This window comes from Camellia sinensis, chromosome 4 (assembly GCF_055761805.1).
Source record: "Camellia sinensis isolate YWXY chromosome 4, ASM5576180v1, whole genome shotgun sequence".
In the NCBI taxonomy this organism is placed as follows: Eukaryota; Viridiplantae; Streptophyta; class Magnoliopsida; order Ericales; family Theaceae; genus Camellia; species Camellia sinensis.
Genome location: NC_138964.1, coordinates 154,361,896 through 154,383,168, shown reverse-complemented (window position 1 = coordinate 154,383,168; position 21,273 = coordinate 154,361,896). Strand labels below are relative to the sequence as shown.

General features: G+C 31.5%; 2 protein-coding genes and 1 long non-coding RNA gene across 7 annotated transcripts; 1 reads left to right on the top strand and 2 right to left on the bottom strand.

The window, feature by feature from the left end:
* Positions 1 to 55: 55 nt before the first annotated feature.
* LOC145789602 (uncharacterized) lies at positions 56 to 1,765 on the top strand. The gene is made up of 2 exons (XR_014327698.1): positions 56 to 1,301; positions 1,387 to 1,765. It is a non-coding gene; the product is annotated as an uncharacterized LOC145789602 (long non-coding RNA).
* Positions 1,766 to 2,236: 471 nt separating this feature from the next.
* LOC114309310 (uncharacterized) lies at positions 2,237 to 9,073 on the bottom strand. Of its 5 annotated transcripts, none has more exons than XM_082866598.1 (6): positions 8,934 to 9,073; positions 8,544 to 8,746; positions 4,866 to 5,048; positions 4,299 to 4,441; positions 3,559 to 3,929; positions 2,237 to 2,805 (listed from the first exon to the last, which is right to left on the bottom strand). In XM_082866598.1, exons 3-6 carry the CDS (start codon positions 4,982 to 4,984, stop codon positions 2,461 to 2,463), a joined length of 978 nt encoding a protein of 325 aa, XP_082722724.1. In that variant the 5' UTR covers positions 4,985 to 5,048; positions 8,544 to 8,746; positions 8,934 to 9,073; the 3' UTR covers positions 2,237 to 2,460. The 5 variants fall into 5 exon arrangements, with proteins under 5 accessions (XP_082722724.1, XP_082722725.1, XP_082722727.1 ...); XM_082866599.1 differs by having other exon boundaries at positions 8,544 to 8,725; positions 8,934 to 9,071; XM_082866601.1 differs by lacking the exon at positions 8,934 to 9,073 and having other exon boundaries at positions 3,559 to 3,926; positions 8,544 to 8,725.
* On the bottom strand, positions 8,839 to 12,392 carry LOC114315107 (DCL-like protein). The gene is made up of 2 exons (XM_082866597.1): positions 11,622 to 12,392; positions 8,839 to 9,372 (listed from the first exon to the last, which is right to left on the bottom strand). Exons 1-2 carry the CDS (start codon positions 12,240 to 12,242, stop codon positions 8,998 to 9,000), a joined length of 996 nt encoding a protein of 331 aa, XP_082722723.1. The 5' UTR covers positions 12,243 to 12,392; the 3' UTR covers positions 8,839 to 8,997.
* Between the last annotated feature and the right edge of the window lie 8,881 nt (positions 12,393 to 21,273).

The following is a 21,273-nucleotide window of genomic DNA, read 5'->3' as shown; positions in this document are numbered from 1 at the left end:
AAAAACGTATCAGAGTCATGCCACATTGATCTACACATCTTTGTCTCCAAATTTGAATAAAATGTCAATATATTATTATATTTTTAAATATGATTGATGAAATCTAGGGGATGAAAATTTCAGACCTGTCTATGAGATTGAAGACACTCTTTTAGTGATACAATGGTAGTAGCAAGCTCTCTAAGAACATCTCCAATTTGTAGGTATTTGTCCCAGGGATAAGAGAGCCCAAATTTTCCATGCCATGGTTCCCATCTTGCAAAATTTGCCTGAAACATACATTCTGATCATCGTAAGCTACTAATTTTTCTGTCTTAGCTAATTAGAGAAGATTTAAATGGAAGACAAAAAAAAAAAAAAGTGGTTAATTTTATGGGATTCTTTCATGCATCTAGGTGATACAGTTCAACCAGTAATGTCCAATTCACTGGAATCGCTTGTGCAATAACTCAATGGCTCAGATTCTTTATTAACGAGTTGGAATTTTGCTCATGAGAATCTTTAATTATTTATTTTTTCAAACATTTAGCTCTTCATTCTAACTCTGTGGTATAATAGTTTAATGAAAATATACCAGAGACTCTTCGCTGGACTTTGAGTGTAACATTGATTTGCAACTGGCAAAACTGGTGTTGGAATGGTTTTCCTTCTCATTGACTAGTCTGAAGTACTCCTCCAAGTATCCTACATTGATGACACAAAAGTACTCTCTATTTCAGAGATATATAGTGTTTGATGACTTCCAAGTTGTAAAATGGAGAAATATTACAGATTTCTCAGAACTATTCAAACTCAAGTTAAGAAAAGAAAGAAAAAAAAGAAAAGAAAAGAGAGTTTACTGTAGTACTGATAAGCTTAATTTAATTCCTGTATTTTATGGTTTGGAATTCTTTAAGTGAATGCTGAAGCCAGATCTAATGGCTGATAGTTATTTGTTGCAATTATAAATTAAAACCTTATAAGAAATTTATTTTTGAATCACTCAGTTCTCTGTGTCTGAGATTGTTTTACTTTTACATGGATAATTTTAGTTTGGGCTGCATGTGAGCTTATTTATGATTTTCTCTCTGTTCCAATGAGTTCATAATAATTCTAGATTATGTTTAAATAAGTCCTCAATTTAGTTACCATACTTCGGCACCAATCATGATTGCTCCAACTGCAATGCATAAATTGGCTCATCCTGAAGGTCTAAATTCAGTTACAAGAGCTTTCGAGTGAAATTTTTGTGTAGTTCTGCTATCAGCTTTTGTCTGTACCAGGAGAGATCGCGACAACCCAAGCAGCAGCTTCACATCATGGTATTGATTCTTGAATCTGGAGCTCCTTTGTTTACTTTTTTTCCTTGAATAATGAGTTGTCCCTCATACCTGTACTGTGGTGGAGGTTGCTTCAAGCTGCAACGCTGTTCGCTTTTTTAAATTCAAACACGATCATTCCATACAGAAGGATTGTGCCTCAGTTGAAGAACTTTGAAGGTCTCTGCATTCCTTTGTGTTGACTGGGATTTGGAAATGTATCCTGCTCAAAATTGTCTTTGTTGTACATGAACCTATTATGATTAATTGAATACGAATCCCTATTCTGCAGTGTAATGATGTGTAATATGCTTGACTATTCCATTGCATCTGCATGTGCAAGCAAATGACTTAACCTATTTTTTCTTTTTATTTTTTGATTGTGTTTGTTGTTTGATTTTGGTTCAGACACAATCATGTAATGTTTATTTAGTCAATATATTGAAGTAGCTGTAAAATTTTATTCATATTATTGTTATTTTTCAGCTTTATTACAGGTATGTTTTTTAGTTAAATATAACAGATTCAGAACAATTTTTTTTTTAAAAAAAAGAGCTATAACGGCGTTTTTTCAAAACGCCACTACAGTGCCAACGGAAATTTTTTTTTAAATAAAAAAATCTATCACGGCGTTTTAAAAACGTCGCTAAATATTTGATGACGTCATTTTATCATTATTTATCGCATTTAGCGGCGTTTTTAAAAACGCCGCCTATACTAATTTTACGACGTTTTTAAAGCGTCATAAACTTATAGCGACGGCCGCGTCCTCGACGTTTGGTGATAAGCGTCACTAAAGGAATTAGCGGCGTTTTTCATACATATAGCGGCGTTTTAAAAACGCCGCTAAAAGTCATTTTTCCAGCAGTGATCACACTAATTTGATAGGATTATTAAAACCTCACTATTAGTCTTGTGGAATCAAACATAGCCTTGGGTTACTCTTAAAAAAAAATTATAAAATAAGTTCAAAAGTGTGTCATAATATGTTCAAATTGACATCCACACCCTCCAAATTTAAACCTTAATTTTCCCCTTTACAATAATGTGAATTGATCAAAATCCAACCTTCCATAATGTTTCTTCAACTATTATAGTAGACACAACCAAAGAAAGGCTGCAGATGGAAGAAATAACACTACAGAACATTGAGGTTCAGATTTTAGAGCAATATATTTGAACAAGAAAAGCAGTCAGACAAGAGAGACCTAATCTCCTCTTCTTCTTCTTCGTCTTCCCAAGTCCTATAGAAATCTACAGTTGTTGCATTTGTATTACTTGCGCGGATACTGCTAGAAGAAGAAGAAGAAGAAGAGTGAGGATCCACCGCCCCCATCAGCTTCCTCTTCTTGTAGCTAGCCTTAAAACAAGCTTGCCTTAGCCTCTTTGTTTTGTCTTCAAGTTGCATATCAGGGACCTCTTCCATCAACTTTCTTTCTTGCTCCAATAGATCAATAGCCTCCTTCAACCTTCCCTCAGCACCTTTTGTTTCTCCCTTATCCATTTCCTGCACAAGCACAACCCATTTATATGTGTGCTTTCTCTTTCACATATATATATAGTTATGTAGTATTATAATTTGAACATTGATGTGAACACAAAAGTTTTTTATTCTAAAATGACTATTATAGGATTTTCTCCCGTTCATTATCAAATTGGAGGGATCAGATGGGGGTTGCAAGCCCACATTGTATGCATCTCATGATCTGGAAAATTATCATGCAGAAGTGCAACAAGTAGATTATTTATGTAAAAACTAAGTTTAATTCACAATCTCGATAACTACATAATCGAAACATTTTTTTCTTCAAAAAATGAATGATAAGTATAATTTCAAGAATAGACTATCCAGTTTTTTTTTTTTACAACAAATGTTACTCAATCATGTGACACCAATATACAATAAATCTATTTTTTGCATAAATAATTTACTTGCCAAACTCCACAGGTCTAACCATTTGAATCACTAAAAATGAGCACAAAAGTGAGCCCACATTCCCTCGACAGACCCTCGAATGATAGGATGGAAGCCTCTTCCTTCTACAATATTTTTTTTTTTTTTTTTTAATCCAAATATTCATGTCTCCGCTAAATGTTGAGGATAATTAATGAAACTCAACGATTAACACATCTAACAACTTTTCTTTTTTTTTCTTTTTCTTTTTATAATCTTTGCACCATATCACTCTCTTTTTGCACTTGACATAGGGCTAAAGTTGCATATGCATACACTAAGACCAAGAGAAAGAAAGGAAGGTACCTGAACATTCTTGATTAGGGTTTGGAGGCTCATCAACTTTCTATGAGGCCACCGACGAATACCCAATTCCCTACACTTTTTCTTCAACAATGTCAACCCTATATTCATTTCCTTTGCAGCCTGTGTTATTGGCATATAGAAGTACTCAGATATTGTCTTTCTTGACAATGTCTTTGAACTGTTACTCTTCTCCTCTCTGCATCTTTTATTATTAACCCTCTTTTCTTTAACGTACTCCTCTTGAGTTTCCTCATTATTGTCACACAGTAGCAATGGTTGGTTCTGACTATGAGGCTCTATTTCAAACCCAACAGGACTTTTTTCTTGATTCAAAACTCCATACCCATTTCCATATCCAAACAAGAAATCTTCTGCAGCAAACAACAGTTTGATCAACTCTATACACAATTAAGAAAACTCAATAGATAGTGGAAAAGCTTTTCGACTTACTTTCAATTTTAGTAATCTTTTCTAAAACTATGTCAAAATAGGACACTACACATTTTAAATCATTTCAAAGACAAAAAATTAAAAATTAAAAAAAAAAATCACTAAATAAGAAAATAAGTCAAATTTTGTCCCCAAAAATATACTATAAGTTGCTATTTCTTTTGTATTACTGAATTTTTTTAATTTTTTAGGATCGTGTAATCTTAACAAATCTATTTTAATTCAAAATTAAAAAATACTAAAAATAAAACTTATAAATTGTGGCAAAAGAATTAAGTAAAAGTGATCACCTTGGATTGCACTTGGGCTAGGCACAAGATCCAATGTTGAACACAAAGGATGAGTTGGGTAAATCCCCATCAAAGGCAAAGCATCCACAACACTCTCTTGCATTGAAAGATGATCATACTGACAATCCAATGCAGAGTAACCACTTCAACAGAACAAGAACATAAAAAGGTGATGTCAAACTATAATTTAAAAATATATATTTTTAAAATTAAAGATATAAAAAAAATTATATATAGAAAACATTCATAGAATAATGTCACATAATTATGAGCATACCTTTTTGTAACGGAAAGAGTAATGATAACATATATATATACACAGAATGTTTTTGTGTTGTATTGTATTTTTTCATTTTAAATCAAAACATCAACTATATTTTAGTACCAAATCATACTGAATAAATTTTTTGGTATGAAAAATCTGTTTGTAAATTATTTTTCAAAAATAAAAAATGAAAAACTATGCTTCTTTATATATTTTCCTAATTATGTTACAAAAGAAGAATAAAGGTCAAGGAGAAATTCAAATAGAGATTAAACCCTAAAAGAGTTTCAGCGTAATTTTACCTGAAATCAAGTGGAGGAAGTACTTGGGTTGGAAAGGTGAAAGTGTCTTCATCTCCTTGTTTAGCCATAACTTCATATCTTGACCATTCATCCACCACCCACTGACTTCCCATCTCCATTTTCTTCAGAGAGAGAGAGAGAATCGTTCTAGTTTTTTGTAGTTCACTAATGACCGATTAGCCACTTTGCATGAAATGGAACAAATATAGAGATGATAAGGAAGAGAGGAGAGAGAGAGAGAGAGAGAGAGAGAGAGAGACGAGGCAATGTGTTATATGATTATGAGTATCTGTGAATGTGTAATTTGCAATTAATTACAACTATATTGAAGATTGTGAGCCGTCGGATTGATAATAACTGGCCAACTCATGCATCATATGAATTAACCATTGATCATTGTGTTTTTTTGTGCATGTGTGAATGTTAATAATACACATATAAATAAGATAGTAGAGATGTGGAAATTAATAAGGTAAATTATATTAACAGTTCTTATAATTTGAGACTCGTATCATTTTGATTCTTGACTTTTTAATTGTATATATTTGATCTTAAATTTTGAATTTTATTTCAAATAAAAACAATTGAAGACCATTACTCAATTTGAAAAGCAAAGTCGTCAATTAGGTAATAAACTAATTTGAAAAGAATAAATATCACAAAAAATATTTTTAAATTTTTAAAAACTATTTCTACTCACCAAAGATAAAATTATGTAAAATTGATAAATTTCTTACTCATTTATTTATTTTATCAAATTAATTTTTATTACGTGTTTGGATGATGATCATATATGAGTGGTTGTTAGGCTTTTAATGTGTAAGCGATATATTTAATCGATGAAATATTTTTAGTTTTAGAATTTTTGATTTAGTGGATTAGTTTAATAATGATATCAAAGTTATCGTCATATTTGATTTTTGAAAAAATATAACCAATTTAATGAAAATAAAAATAACTACCTATTACGTAATCATCATCCAAAAACACAATAAAAATTAATTTGGTAAAAAAATAAAAATAAATTAGTTTATATTTTATCAAATTGACGATTTTGCACTTGAAATTGAACAATGGTATCTTCAATTATCCTTATTTAGAACAAGTTTTGAAATTTAGAGTAAAATGTGTTACAATTGAAAAATTAAATATCAAAGTGACACAAATCTCAAACTATAGAGACCATTAATGTAATTTGCTCAAATTAATATAATTTTGTTGGCTTAATCATATTTTGTACCTTGTAATTTAGTTAAAGTTGCATTTTTTTAGCCTTGTAAAATTAAAATTTTTGCACTCTCTCGTTTTGTAAAGGTTATGTTTTGGCTCCTTATAAAAATAAGAGAAAATTACCCGTGGTATTTTTAAAATTTTATTACACAATCATGCAAAAATATTATAATTATAATTACTCATATTTATAAGTATATAATTTTTCTGTAATTATTTTTTAAAATTTTTATGAATTTGAAATTTCCCCTAAAATAAAATGTTGTACTCTGCAACATATAATTTTGTTTATATTGTAGTTTTTTTTTTTTTTTTTTCATCGGAAAAGTATATATTGCATTTTGATAGCCTTCCTTAATAAAAGCAAAATATTTTCAAAACTTGATAGAGAAAAATAAAAATACAAATGGGTTGCGATTACTTTATCACCTCAAATCCTAAATCTTTGTCATTTTCACTCTCTTAAAAGATATTTACATAGACCACTATAGACCATCTCCCCTGTCCAACAATAAAAAATCTCATTCATTCATCTATTTTTTCGTGCCCAACTCTTTATTTAGTTTTTGTGTTCTTCGGTGTATTATTCTCAATTGATCCTCTAATTAGACTCAAATCTTTACATGAAGTGCTTTACTTGATCACTTTCAATTTGTGGCACGGATATGCATAGTGTAACACGCCTATCGTCTACAACTAGAGAAAAATGCATAATATCATTCATTATTGAGAGATAAGTTTTGAAGGGGTAACAGTAAAAACTTATTGATTGTAATTCCTATTTATTATCATTGCCAAAATTTATTCTCTCCCCATTGCAGGGGAGTGGTGGTGAGCTCATGATGTGTATCATTGCTAGTTAAAGATTTAAATGGGGAGGTTACGATACTAGCTTCACAATAGTTCAATTATATAATTTATGAGTCATGGGCCGTTTGTTTGGAGAGTTAGAGGAGAGATTGAAATTGGTAGTGAGGTGGGATTCACTAATATTGTGTTTGTTTTGAGTGATAGGGAGGAGATTAATAGTGAACTCAGGCTTAGGATGGGCCTCCCCAAGGAGATTCGAATGGACCTCCAAGACTTGGTATTAGAAAAATAGTTTGGCGGACTAGAAATTTTTTATTTTATTTTATTTTTTACATATCGGGCATTTTTTTTTAACATTAATGTTTAATTTTTTGTATTTTTTGTTAAGTAAAAATTATTATTTTATTTATTTTTGGAAATTTTTTATTTTATTTTTATTTTTTCAAAATTTTTTACATGTCGGGCATTTTTTTAAAAACATTAATGTTTAATGTTTTTGTATTTTTTTATTTGTTTTATTATTTTATATTTAGTTTACATAAAAATAATTTAACAATACCTATACTAACAACTATTATCAAAACAAACACAATTTTACTTAATCCCTTCACTATTAATCTTCTCACTATCAATCTTCTCCATTCTACCTCTGAAAACAAACGGGGAGTAATGATTATCTTGCAATTTAATTTGGGAATTGGTGTGGCTGCTATGCGGGGGTGCATAGCAGCCACTGTTGTGCGGCCAATTGGGCCATTTTTGGGCCTATTTTGATAATTCGAACTGTTCACATTTTAAAATACATCAAGTAAAATATACCTGTAAAAAATCAAGTTAATCGGATATTGTTTATCCATTCATCCACTCACATTTGTATTCATTTTAATATTTTAAATTACAATTATTATTTATTTTTATAGATATAAATGTGAGTGGATGAATAGGTAAACGATATTCGATTAACTTGATTTTTTACAAGTATGTTTTGATTTTTTACAAGTATGTTTTACTTGATGTATTCTAAAATATGAACGATTCGAATTATCAAAATAAATTTCAAAAAAGGCCCAAATGACTGCACAGCAGTGGCTGCTGTGCACCCCGCACAGCAGCCACCCCAATTCCATTTATTTGTCATGATCAAGGTGAGGAGGTCACAAAATTACTTTCACATGATCATCAATATTTTAAAAGACTAGGATTTAATTATTGCAATAAAATCCTCTTTCCTTTTTTTTTTTTTGATAATTGCTTTCGAATTATCATTGACAACAAAAAAATAAAAATAAATAAATAATAAATAATATACATGTAAGAAGCTCACCAAAAAATTGGAGTCAATAAGATGAAATCTTTAACATTTAAATCATCAATATTTGGGTTAATTCTGTATAGTATGATTCTTTTGAAAAGCCATTTAGTACCAATGCATTAGTTTTGTGAGATGTCCCAAGCCATACATTCAATCGCTGCCCATGCCCAAATTTCCTCATGTGTCTCGTGCCACTTGAATTTTTCTTCTTTTTTTTTTTTTTTTTTTTTTTGATCTATTATTAATTGTGCAGGAAGATGAACAGCATCTAAACTATTAACTTACAACCAAACAAAAAATTTGATAACGTGATGAGCATCCGATACCTGGACTGGACATCCAATTTGGATGTGATTGAACTGGAAGCTCATCCCAAAAAGAAGCATCATGCATACTCACTGTGCATTGATCGCCGGACACACTCAACTACACTACTTTCACGGCTTATGGCACAGCCATCTTTTTACCATCAGAGTGATCTCATTTTCTTGTTTCAGCCTGCTTAAACCTGCACATGAATTAGGACCAACTGTCCCAGGCAGGAAAATCTTAGACTGCTTTCAAGCCCTAATTGTAAACATATCACAAAAATTCCTGTTGCAAACAATAAATCGCTAAATCTTTTTGACACATGGCATCTTCCAAAATTCTATTGAAATTCAAAATTTTGATACCATAGCAGTTTGGCTAAATATTAACTAAAACAAAAACACCACCTGGTAATGTTTCATCATCTACTACATATCCAACCTCTCCATCACAGGTAGAACAGATCACACCTCAGTTTTTCAACTTACCTCCTCTTCCACGGCCGCGTCCATAGCCACGGCCACGCCCGCCTCCTCTTCCGCCACCGCCACCGCCACCGCCACCGCCACCGCCACCACCTCTTTTTCCGTGGCCTCCACCACCACCTCCCAATGCCTTGTTGACATCAGATTTTGCTAGCATGTTTTCTGGCAAGGGAAGTATACGGTCCACACACTTTCTGAAGCTGAAATCATCAACTGATTCATCGTTTCTTATGATGAAGAAGCATCGACTTTTAAACTGGGGATGGAACCGGACTTGGAAGGCAGAGATTCCATTGCCAATCTTTTTCTCTGGTTCTGGATGACCCTTCTTAAGCAATTCCAACAACACCATCTGCTCAAACTGCAATACACAAACAAGGAAACACTAGTTTGAGTAGCATGAAACTCCAAAGTAAAACTAAAACATGCAATCAAGTCCAATTCAAAAACACATGCTATCTAATAAAAATTATTTTGTATGGTATACTTCATATTATCGATCCATTTGTTTGGATGGAAAACATTTTTTACGGAAAACTTTTTCCAACAAATGTTTTTCTGGAGAAAACATTTTTCTATGTTTGGTGGTGGTGGGGGTGGAACGAAGGCGAAGGTGGATGTGGTGGCATGGTGGTGGAGTGGCGGCGGTGGTGATAGCGACTATGATGGTGGCACTAGCAGTGGCCGTGGTGATGGTGCCATGGTGGTGGAGGTGTGAGAGTGGTGGCGATAATGTGGTGACTTTGGTAAAACTTTTAGTCCATAAAATGTTTTTCGACTTTTAAAAGTAGAAAACATTTTATGCCCATATAAGCTTGTTTTCTGTTGACCATGGAAAATATTTTCGGCTGACTTTCATTTGCTATTGTACCAAACACCAGAAAATAAGGAACACATTTTCCAGAAAATGTTTTCTATCCAAACAAACAGAGTGTATGTACAAAAATTATTCTCAATTTACATGAATTTAACAAGCAAGCAACCAAGGACAGTTTCCTCCAACACAAACAAACGTATGCATATTTTATATATACAGCTTATTGCATTGATCTACAACCTTATGCATCCAATTTATTAAAGACTCTACTTTTAGTTTACCCTTCCAAAAAGAGTACAGAAAGCAAAAGGATTACACCAAACTAGTATATACAGAAATCAGCAAAATATATAGAAGAGGAAACCTTAGGAGATTACCAGGGAGATAAATGACAGCACCAGAGACGGAGCCAGGATTTCAAGATAGGGGGGCCAAACAATATGTATATCCAACTCCAGCTACATTTACGTTTTTATAGATTCTAGTTTGAAAATTACAACATATCGAAATATATCAAAGAGTCAATATAAACAGAGATACTTTAATAAAAAGGCAAAAATCGACAAATCAAAACTAAATAGTTTTTTTTCTTCAATTACATCTATCAAAATTGAACTTAGTGTTCTTTTTTATCACGGAATTCATCTATGATTGAATTTGTACTACTTATTTAGCAATTTTCTTTTCAATTTACGGAATTAGTTATTGCCTTCTAGTCTTATCAATTATTTTATATTTATTTGGTCAAAATAAATAATATTTTATTAAACATATATACTATATATGCATAGGTTATGGCAAACACGCATAGTGGGGCTATGTCCCTGGATAGCACTGGAGGCAAAATTAGAGGAAAATTATACAAGCAAATTATAGATAATTACAGGGTTCTCCTCATGCACCACACAAGGGTTAAGGATGTCTTCTTCACAACCAAATTGAGGTGATAAACCACTAAAAATGCGAAAGCTAAATGACCATAGTGCAGGGTATAGCAGCTTCGCAGAATCATGTAATCATACTTTCAGTTATTGATGTAAAGGACACCGTGCGTTGCATCAACAAGATATGTCAAATTGGCTTAATAAGCATGAAAAAAATACAGAAGAAATTTTTTTAAAAAAAAGACACGGGTACACAAAGCCCACATCAGAATGCCAAAGTTACATAATCCCACTGAATCCATAAAAATCCTAGTTAACCGAAAGAATCATTTTCTATATTCTTTTTGTCCATGAAAACCCACCACAGCCTTAGTTAAATACAGACAAGAATATTGCTCTTCCCTAAATTCCAAAATCAGTTTCCCAAAAGGGTTATTCATGTAATTCTACGGCCTCTAATCTCCAACTTGCTTCAAGCAAATCTCATCCTGATCAATTAGATGATTCCAACTCCCATCTTCAATTTCATGAGACACAAAGCCTGAATTGCTAAAGCCCACTGACCAACAGCTTACATAAGAAGCACTCAAGGGACATCACTACACCATCTCTTAGCAGAAGAATATAAGAAAACCTAAATAAATATTCGCCTATCCGTATCGGGATTTTGGAATTCAAATACACATATTCACCAATACATCATATCTATATTGGCTGATATATGACCGCATCAGCGATACTAAAATTCATAAATGAGGTTACACTACACTATCATATCTTCAATTCACCAACACTAATCAATCATATTTACATTACAAAGTAAATAATAATAAAAAATAGCAAATCACAACAAAAAGTACACACATAAGATGAAGAAAAAACAAAATAGGTACATTTGAAGTATATTACCTTGTTGACATTGACATTGGGGGCCCAATAATGAAGGAACTTGTAGAAGTAATCGAACATGTCCACCGAGGATACGAAACTCTTGGGTCCAACGCTGACCCGATCCGACTCCTTATCTCCCTCAGTTCCTTCCAGTTGATCCAATCGGTCTTCCTCGGCGGACTTCTCAACCTTGAGCTTCTTGGCGCCGGCGCTATCGTCGCCGGATACGAAACTCTTAGGTCCAACGCTGACCCGATCCGATTCCTTATCTCCCTCAGTTCCTTCCAGTTGATCCAATCGGTCTTCCTCGGCGGACTTCTCAACCTTGAGCTTCTTGGCGCCGGCGCTATCGTCGCCGGATACGAAACTCTTAGGTCCAACGCTGACCCGATCCGACTCCTTATCTCCCTCAGTTCCTTCTAGTTGATCCAATCGGTCTTCCTCTGGGGACTTCTCAACCTTGAGCTTCTTGGCGCCGGCGCTATCCTCGCCGGAATCTTCCCTGGAACGCTTCGAGTCGGCGACGGGGAGTTGTTCTTCGGTGGCGGCGATTGGGGTTTCAAGGTCCATGTCTTGGGTGGAGGGCTCTGCTTCTATGAGGGTTTCGGAGGCATTAGTTGTTGCTGCAGATTCGGCCATTGCTGAGAGAGATCTTTTGCGAAGAAGAGACGCCACACCAAAAACCCTAGCTTTACTTTAACACTATGTTTGGATAAGGAAGAAGTGGAAGAAAAAAATATTTTCATTATTTTTTAGTTAGATTTCATTGAAAAAAAAAATGTTATATTATCAAAATAGTATTTTTATATTTTCAATTATTTTTTTTTTAATTTTTATAGGGACAAAATTGATATTATTAAAATAGTGATTTCATTTCTCTCTCAATCTCTTCACTTTTGGAAATATTAAAAATGAGACTTATAAGAGAAATGAGTTTCTCTCTATTTCTTCTCATTTCTCTTAACTTAAATTATTCAAACAAATAAAAAATATATATATCTCTTTAATTTTTTTCTTTTTTCTCCAAACCCTAGACAAATACTAATCACCTTGATTGTTTTCACTTTTCAAAAAATTCTACTTTCTCATTTTTTTTATTCTTTTGTTTTTATTGAATTTTTTTTAATATTTTGAGCAATTTTTTTACTTTTTAGACATACCTAACATAAATACATCTAAAAAATAAAAAAATTGTAAAAAAAGCCTTTTTAAAAATTCACTAAATACTAAAAATATAAAAAAAAATACAAGAATTTAGTACATTTTTTATATTTTTATGTATTTATTAATTTTTTAAAATATTTTTTTATAAATTTTTTATTTTTTAGATACATCTAAGTAAGGTGCATCTAAAAAAGTAAAAAAAAATGCTTAAAATTTAAAAAATATTCACTAAAAACAAAAAAATCAAAAAACATAAAAATCAAAAAAATTAATTTTCAAAAAACTTAATTCAGAAAACGCAAATCAAACACACTAAATATTCTTTTTTTTAGATGCTCGGTTTTCTATCGCCTGCGTGAATCAATTGTTGGAAATAATATTCATGGTTTGGTTCCAATTTTTGAACAATTTTTTTTAATATTATTATTATTAGTGAGTTATTTTTAATATTTTAAGTAAAAAAATTTTATTAGATGCACTTAAAAAAGTAAAATATTTTTAAAAATACATAAGAGTAAGAAAATATATTGAATTTTTATATTTTTGATATTTAGTGAATTTTGTAAAGATTTTTTTATAAATATTATATTTTTTAAGTGTGTTTATGTTAGGTGTATCTAAAAATAAATAAATAAAAAATTACTTAAAATATTAAAAAATAGTAGAAACAAAAAAAATATAGAAAATAAAAAATCCAAATTTTTAAAATGGATTCAAAATTCTCAAACCAAATAAGGTGATTAATTTTTTTTAAATCAAATAATTTTTTGGAAAATTTTTTGTAAGGTCCCTAATAATAGTAATTTAGAGTATAAAGGATACCCAAAAATGGGTGATGCATCAGGTCCCCCAAATATATGGCACGTATTTTTAATTATTTCATGGACCAAAATATCCTCAACAAATCAACACAGCAATGAAACTGGATTCCGACAACTGAGTTCCATTCCAAACATCCAACCATCTTTACGAGCAAGAGAACAGCATAATTAGAGTTTCAATATCATCTTCACCATCGACATTAGAGTTTCATTATCGTTTGCCAAAATCCTTCCCATTCATTTCTCACAAATTTCTCTGACCTCATTTTCACTGTTCATTGTCATCTCAATTCATCTCCGTCACATTGCATTTTCATCTTAGGGCATATCAGTTCGTAATTAGCGTTTCATCCTAACTTTGGTAAGTTTTTCTACAATCCAACGAGTTTTTCTCTGAAAACACAGTTAATTGCATTTTATATTAACCTTCCATTAATGAAGGTTTCAATTTCGTAATAAAAAGTTACATGAATTTGAAAAAAGTTATTTTTCTATGTTTTGAATCTTATTCTTGAACATTTGTGTGATTTTATTTGTAAATTTCTCTGGCATTTGAATTTCTCTAGTATTTGCTTGATTTATGTTTCTTCTTTGAATTTTCTCTTGCATGTTTATTTTGAAAAAAGTTATTTCTCTGTGTTTTGATCTTATTTTTGAACATATTTGTGTGATTTTGTCTGTAAATTTCTCTGGAATATCTATTTTTCTCAATAATGTGTAATTTTCTTAGGCATCTTCATTTTCTATGCCTACTAAATTTATGTTTCTTTTTTGAATTTTCTCTTACTATATTTTACATCTATATGTAATATTACTCTCTTATTTGTGTCTAAATTTTTCTGGCATTTATAATTTTCTCTAGTCACATCACTTTTCTCCCTTGTGTGTCTCTATCATATTTGATTTTCTCTTGTTGTGTATGTAAATTTCTCTGGCATTTTAATATTATAGATTGGAAATTTTCTCTGGAATGGAAATTTTCTCTAGAATGTGTAATTTTCTCTGGCATTTTCATTTTCTATGCTTGCTAGGTTTATGTTTCTTTCTTGAATTTTCTCTGGCTATATTTTACATCTATATGTAATTTGTAGCAATTTTTGTAAATTTCTCTGTCATATTTATGTTGCTTTGATTATTTTCTCTGGGAATGAAAATTAGTTGTGGTCACATGTATTCCACACAAAAACACGTAATATTCTCTTGTTAGTGTCTAAGTTTCTCTGAAATTTATAATTTTCTCTAACCACATTAGTTTTCTCCCTTGTGTCTGTTTGTCGTGTTCAATTTTCTCTAGTATGTTTATTTTGTTCAATTCTTAGTTTCAATGTTGTGTAATTTTCCGTGGCATGTTTACGTTGCTTTATTTATTTTATCTTGCTAATTGTGGAATGAAAATTTTCTCTAACTTGCCATGTTTATTTTTCTCTGTCATATTAATTTTGTGTGCTTGCTAAATATATGTTTCTTTTTTGAATTTTCTCTGACTATATTTCACTTCTATATGTAATTTTAACAATTATTGAAATTTTTTCTAGTATGTTTATGTTGCTTTGTTGACTTTCTCTGGGAATGAAAATTTTCTATGGCTAGATGTATTCTACAGGAAAGCAATTAGTACTCTAACATTTAATTTTCAGTGTCTAATTTTCTCTCACATTTATAATTTTCTCTGGCAACCTTAGTTTTCTCCCTTATGTGTAATTTTCTATGACATGTCCAATTTTTCTCTAGCATGTTCAATTTTCTCTGGGATTTAATGTTGACATCTTTATGTTTTTATCATTATCTAAAAATAGAAAAACGTAAAAGTAGCAAAACACCAGAAACACCGAGCAAGAAACAAAAACTCTCTCAGTCTTCTTATGATCTAAGATCAAAAAGCAGCAAAACACCACAAACTCCTTTCCAAAACACACAAGTCCAAGGTGATGAAGCAACTAGCATCAAGATGAATACCCCAACTTCAAAAGACTTAAGCTCAATGGGGGAAAAACCTATTAAACTCCAAAGAAAGAGAGCTCATTACAGCATTCAATACCGATCTAACCTCTCATCTGTTGTCTCCTTTTTTCAAACGCTTAAATTCAATTCAAACCAAATTGTAGAGCTTCAAAAGACCCCATTCTAGTATTTGATCCAAGTTCTAACCACTGGAAGGATGGATCTAAGGAAATCTAGGAAATCTGATGATGATGTAGTTACAATAATCCAACGTTACAATGAAAAAACAAAAGCATTCATAGTTAGTAAAAAGAACTTGACCTTTACAACCAATGACATGACCTTGGTTTTTGATTTGCAATAGGGTTGAGCAAGGAATCCATAAAGTCGTAATCCGATCCAGTCCAATCCAATCCGGTACGTTTGGATTGTTGTTTGAATCTGGGGTTCGGTTTCGGGTTGAAGAATTAAAAATTCGTAGTCTACGGATTGGTTCCGGATTGGAACCGATCCGGACCGTATACAAATAGTCTATATTTTTATTATACATCCTCCCCCATAGTATCTTCTCTTATTCTATACAAAACCTAAACTCAAACCTCAACCTGCATAATATCTTCTTTTATCACTTTTGTTTGTTAGTTTTTAGTTTTAATTTGTAATGGTCTAAATACTTATGGCGAAACCAGTTTTCTTATGGTTGTTTAAATTCTAGAACAGCGTTGCTATTATAGAAAGACATGTAACTATTGTGGAACTAATATAGCGCTATGTTTATATTTTTATGAAATTAAAGTGTTATATACATATATATTTTTGTTATTTAATTATGTGAATCCGTAGTCCTAAATCAATCCAATCCGTATTTAAATGGATTTGTTCGGATTGGTTCCATGATTTAAACGGATTGGATTGGTTCCAATTTTTCAAGAATCGTAGATAACGGATTGGTCTTGGTTTTACCCCAATCCGGTCTAATTCGGACCATGCTCACCCTTAGTTTGCAATGAGGTAAAGGAGCCATGTCATTAAGATACTCTAAAAAGTCAAAATCTGCATTTCTAAGGAGAAGATTCCCAAAGGACACAAGGCTCACTGGTCATGTTCTTAAAAATGCCTTGGTCAAAGCAATAAAAGGCAAATAACCAACTAACTTCAAAAATGTAGCAATCATTGTTATCTTGTACTTGTGTCTCGCCCTATTTTTTGTAACAAGTGAGAATTCAATAGGGTGGGTTTTTATAAAATATGTGGAACCTCTTGAATCAATGAAGCAACATGATTGGCCAGAAGCAATCACATCAACATTAATCGATTCTATCACAGCATTGCACAAAACTCCAGAAAAGTTATGGGGTATGTCATTGCATTGCTAGTAAGTATAATTTCCATTCAAATTTACAGTTATGATACTTACAAATTTGTGTATTTAGCAAAATTTAATTACTTTAATTTCCATCACAATATTGGCTATGTGAACATGCGAATATCATTGACTCGGAAGATAGTAACACAACTGACTTCCCAAGATGTGCCAAGTAGAACCTGCAAAGCTTGACCAAACAGCTACAGAAGACACCAGTCCACTCTCTTGCACCTCGATAGGTTAGATTTCTATCGCCACTGAAATCTCAGTGAAATTTCAAAATTTCTCTGACCATTGGTTTGTTTCCCTCCTTGTGCCTTGATTATTGAGATCAATTTTATCTGAACTTTCAATTTATGTTTTTTCTTTAATTACCACTGGTTTATTTCTGCTCTTGTAATGAATTTTCTCTGCAATTCAAATTTCTCTGACCACAATTGTAACACATTAACTTATATGCCCTGATTGATTTTCTCTGATATCTGAATTATGTTGGTTGTTTCATAGTTTTCTCTGACCCATAAAATTATTTCTCGTTGTGTATAATTTTCTCTAGCCCATAACTTATGTGTCTTGACTGATTGAGATCAATTTTCTCTGCAATTTTAATTTATGTTGCTTTTTTGATTAACACTGTTTATTTCTGCCATTGTAATGAATTTTCTCTAGAATCCAAATTTCTCTGACCACAATTATAGTGACATTATTTTATCTACCTTGATTGATTTTTTCTAATACCTAAATTATGTTGCTTGTTTCATACTTTTCTTTGGCCCATAAAACTATTTGTCCTTATGTGTAATTTTCTCTAGCCTATAAAATTTTCTCTGAAATTTGTATCCCATTAGTACGATTTAGATGAATTTTATTTAGCCCATAACTTATGTGCCTTGAGTGATTGAGATAAATTTTCTTTGAAATTTCAATTTATGTTTCTTTTTGATTACCACTGTTTATTTCTGCCCTTGTAATGAATTTTTTCCGGAATCCAAATCTCTCGAACACAATTATAGTAACATTAACTTATATGCTCTGATTGATTTTCTCTGATATCTAATTTATGTTGCTTGTTTCATAATTTTCTCTGACTCATAAAATTATCTCATTATCTATAATTTTCTCTGGTTCATACAATTTTCTCTGAAGTTTGTTTCCCATTAGTATGATTTAGTTGAATTTTATCTATCTTATTTGAATTTTTTCTCTTAGTGAATTTTGTAACATTTCTCTAATAAAAGAGCTTCATGTTACAAATAGATAACAATGAGCAAGTTAAAAACCCATCAGAGGAGTTTTGTCTTGGTAAAAAGAAGAAGAAAGAATCAAAAAAGGCAATTGTCAAATTCAAGGAGACATTAGGAGATTCATCTAAAGAAGAATGAGGGAATAAAGAAGGAGAAGGCAATACAGAAGAACAAGAAGCCAACAATGGAGAAGAAGATCAAGCAAGCAGTGTAGAAGCGTAAACCAGAGAAGAAAATGAAGAAGTAGAAGTAGAAAACAAAGAAGAAAATGAACAGAAAGAAGAAGACAATGAAGAAAAAGATAAAGACACTCAATCTAAAGTGTAAGAAGAAAACAATGAGGAAAGTGATGAAGAAGAACATGATGAGCCGATGGACCAACATCATGATAGCATTTGCAGCTCAACAATGCATCAGCCTCAAGAATCTAAGGAATCAAAGGATGCTCAAATTGCTGATCTACATCAAAGACTAAAGACACTTTCTAAATCCAAAATAGAAGAAGAGAGAAATTGGAATGAATTACCTGCAGAAAAGGACATTGCATTAAGAACCTTGACATCACATAACTCAGAACTTCAAGAAAGAGGCAACACAAACCAAATGAAACTAAGGATGTTGGAGGTCCAAAAACAAGATGATACAAAAACAATTCAAAAGTTGAGGTATTCAACTTTAGAGCTTGAAACTGAAAATGATAGATTATATGAACAAATTCAAGAACTATCCATCTAACTAGCAACACAACCTTACCGAACACCAACACAAGTTCAACCACAAGGTCGATGAAAAAGTTATGTCCTTGTGTCAACATAATTCAGAGAAATTTCTATTTATTACAAGTTTCTCTGTCAATGGCAATTTTCTCTGAAAGTTAAATTTCTCTGACCACATTAGTTTCTACTGCTTATTTCTATTAATTTATGCTGCTTATTTGATTTTTTATGTCTATTTGCTTATTTGATTTTTTGGAACTTATTTGATTTTCACTGTGTATAGTTGGAATAGAAGTGGAACAACAACCAACAACCCAGTAAGAACAAATGACACACAAAGAACAACCAAAACAAAATACAATAGTCTATGGTAACTAAAAAAGATCCTCCACTAATGATAAAGAATTTAAAGGCAAAAGAAAGGAAAGAAAAGCAGCAAGATCTAGAATTTCAATATCCCAAAGTTGCGAAGGTGATTAGAGCTTCAAAGTAAGTTGCAAAGCAAACATAGCAAACCACCAAAGACAAAGAAGTATTTGATGCCGATGAGTACGTCTTGCCTCAACCAACAAGCATCAGAAAATCTTGGATTTTTTCACAAACTCTACCGATTTCAAAATTGGTAAAAGAACATGTAAAAGATATCTTACAACACATATCAAATGTGTTTGGACTCGACTAAGTACAACAAATAAAATAGAAGATAACAAACAACAATTTACAAACTTATATTGCATTAACAACTATTAAATCCCTTCTTTGTCATCTTGTAGGGCTTTAATCTGGACAAGTGAGTTGAATCTCATTACCTTTGAAGATATTGGAAACCTAATAAAAGAAAAAGAAATTGCCAACAATGTAAGTCTTTCATCAAAATTTCTCTGCAATGTTCCATCAGCCGTTATAAACCAATGTTATACTTATAAATGATATTTTTAAGGTTATTGATGGCTATGGAAAGATCCTATTTGCTGCCCAACGGAGAAAAGAACAAAAACCAACTTCATTTTTTTCACATGCATAAACTTAGTATGTTACTACTCTTTTATTTGATTTTCTCTGAAATTTACTTACTACTTTCTCTTGTTAAGATACTTCTTGAAGCCAATTGTGTCACTAGTCTAATTTTCTCTAGCTAATTGTGTGCATTTAAAATTTCTATATGTGTATATTTTTTAAATTCCTGACATTTCAACTTTCTCATAACCATTTTTTGATTTTCTTTAACCGTAGAACTTCATCAAGATGACCGAAAATCAAACTTTCCGAGTCTCATTATTTGACAAGCATATTGAAACAACATAGAGGAACTACAGGTGTGAAAACCCACATTTAATTATTCTTAAAAGAAAATAAATAAATTAATTAATTAATTAGTTTTATCCAAAGTCTATCTAAAATATATATTAGTGTAAAAGTTAGTTTTAAATTAATCTAATTCAATCACTAACAAAGACATTATTCAGAATAATAATTTTGTGGGTGTTCAATATTTGTTGTTTATAAATTATTTTAATTAGGATTCAATATGATAATTATTCATACTAAATACCTTAGTTAAAAATTTTAGTGTATCAATTTTAAGAAACCCCCACAAATACACACACACACAAAACAAAAATAAAAACAAAAAAGAATCAAACCTTGTAGATTTTTGGTGGCAACAGTCCACATGTTTAATTGCATGTTAGTATAGGAAAGGAGAGCCCACTTATGCCTCTTGGAAATGGGGAGGTTGGATAGAATGAAGAGAAAGAGGCAAAAAAAAGAAAGAAAAAGAGAGAGGGGGAGAGGGAGAGGGAGAGGGAGAGAGAGAGAGAGGGGTGCTCGGCAAAGGAATCCATGCATTGTATATATAATGCATGCTTGCATTTGGTGAATGAGGGAATAAAAGAAAATATGCCAAGTTGAGTAGGAGGATAAGAGAAGGAGGAGATTAAGAAGGATATATATTTCCTACCATTTCAACACTACAATTAAGTAAGAAAACCCTCTCAACCCTCTCATTTTTTTTTAATTGTTGAAATTTTCAGATTATATTCATATGATAAAATGACTAATTTATAGACAGAAATTTTTATATATGTATGTAAATTTTGTGATGTGCATATCAAATATTTGAAAATATTGATAGTCTTAAAGTCATGGTATTATTGTGAAAATACGCTTTCATGTGTAGTTTATACCATTAAAGAGAGGATTGAAGAATTTATTTGGTCCTTGAATCTGCTAGAAAGTTTGTATTAAAGAGAGGATTGAAGAATTTATTTGGTCCTTGAATATGCCAGAAAAATTGTACAAATTTTTAGAAAATTTTATACTCAAAATTTGAAGATTATTTCTTCTACAAAGTTGTTTAGAATGATGTCTACTTTATCCATGAATTTTTGTAACAATTATGGAGTTTTGTACGAATTT

Coding starts and splice junctions, on each gene's coding strand:
- LOC114309310 (XM_082866598.1), bottom strand. CDS start 4,984: ATGGAGATGGGAAGTCAGTGGGTGGTGGATGAATGGTCAAGATATGAA. Junction 3,930..4,298: donor TAGCCCAAGTGCAATCCAAG/GTGATCACTTTT, acceptor TGTTTGCTGCAG/AAGATTTCTTGTTTGGATAT. Junction 2,806..3,558: donor CCCTAATCAAGAATGTTCAG/GTACCTTCCTTT, acceptor GTGCTTGTGCAG/GAAATGGATAAGGGAGAAAC.
- LOC114315107 (XM_082866597.1), bottom strand. CDS start 12,242: ATGGCCGAATCTGCAGCAACAACTAATGCCTCCGAAACCCTCATAGAA. Junction 9,373..11,621: donor CCAATGTCAATGTCAACAAG/GTAATATACTTC, acceptor TGTGTATTGCAG/TTTGAGCAGATGGTGTTGTT.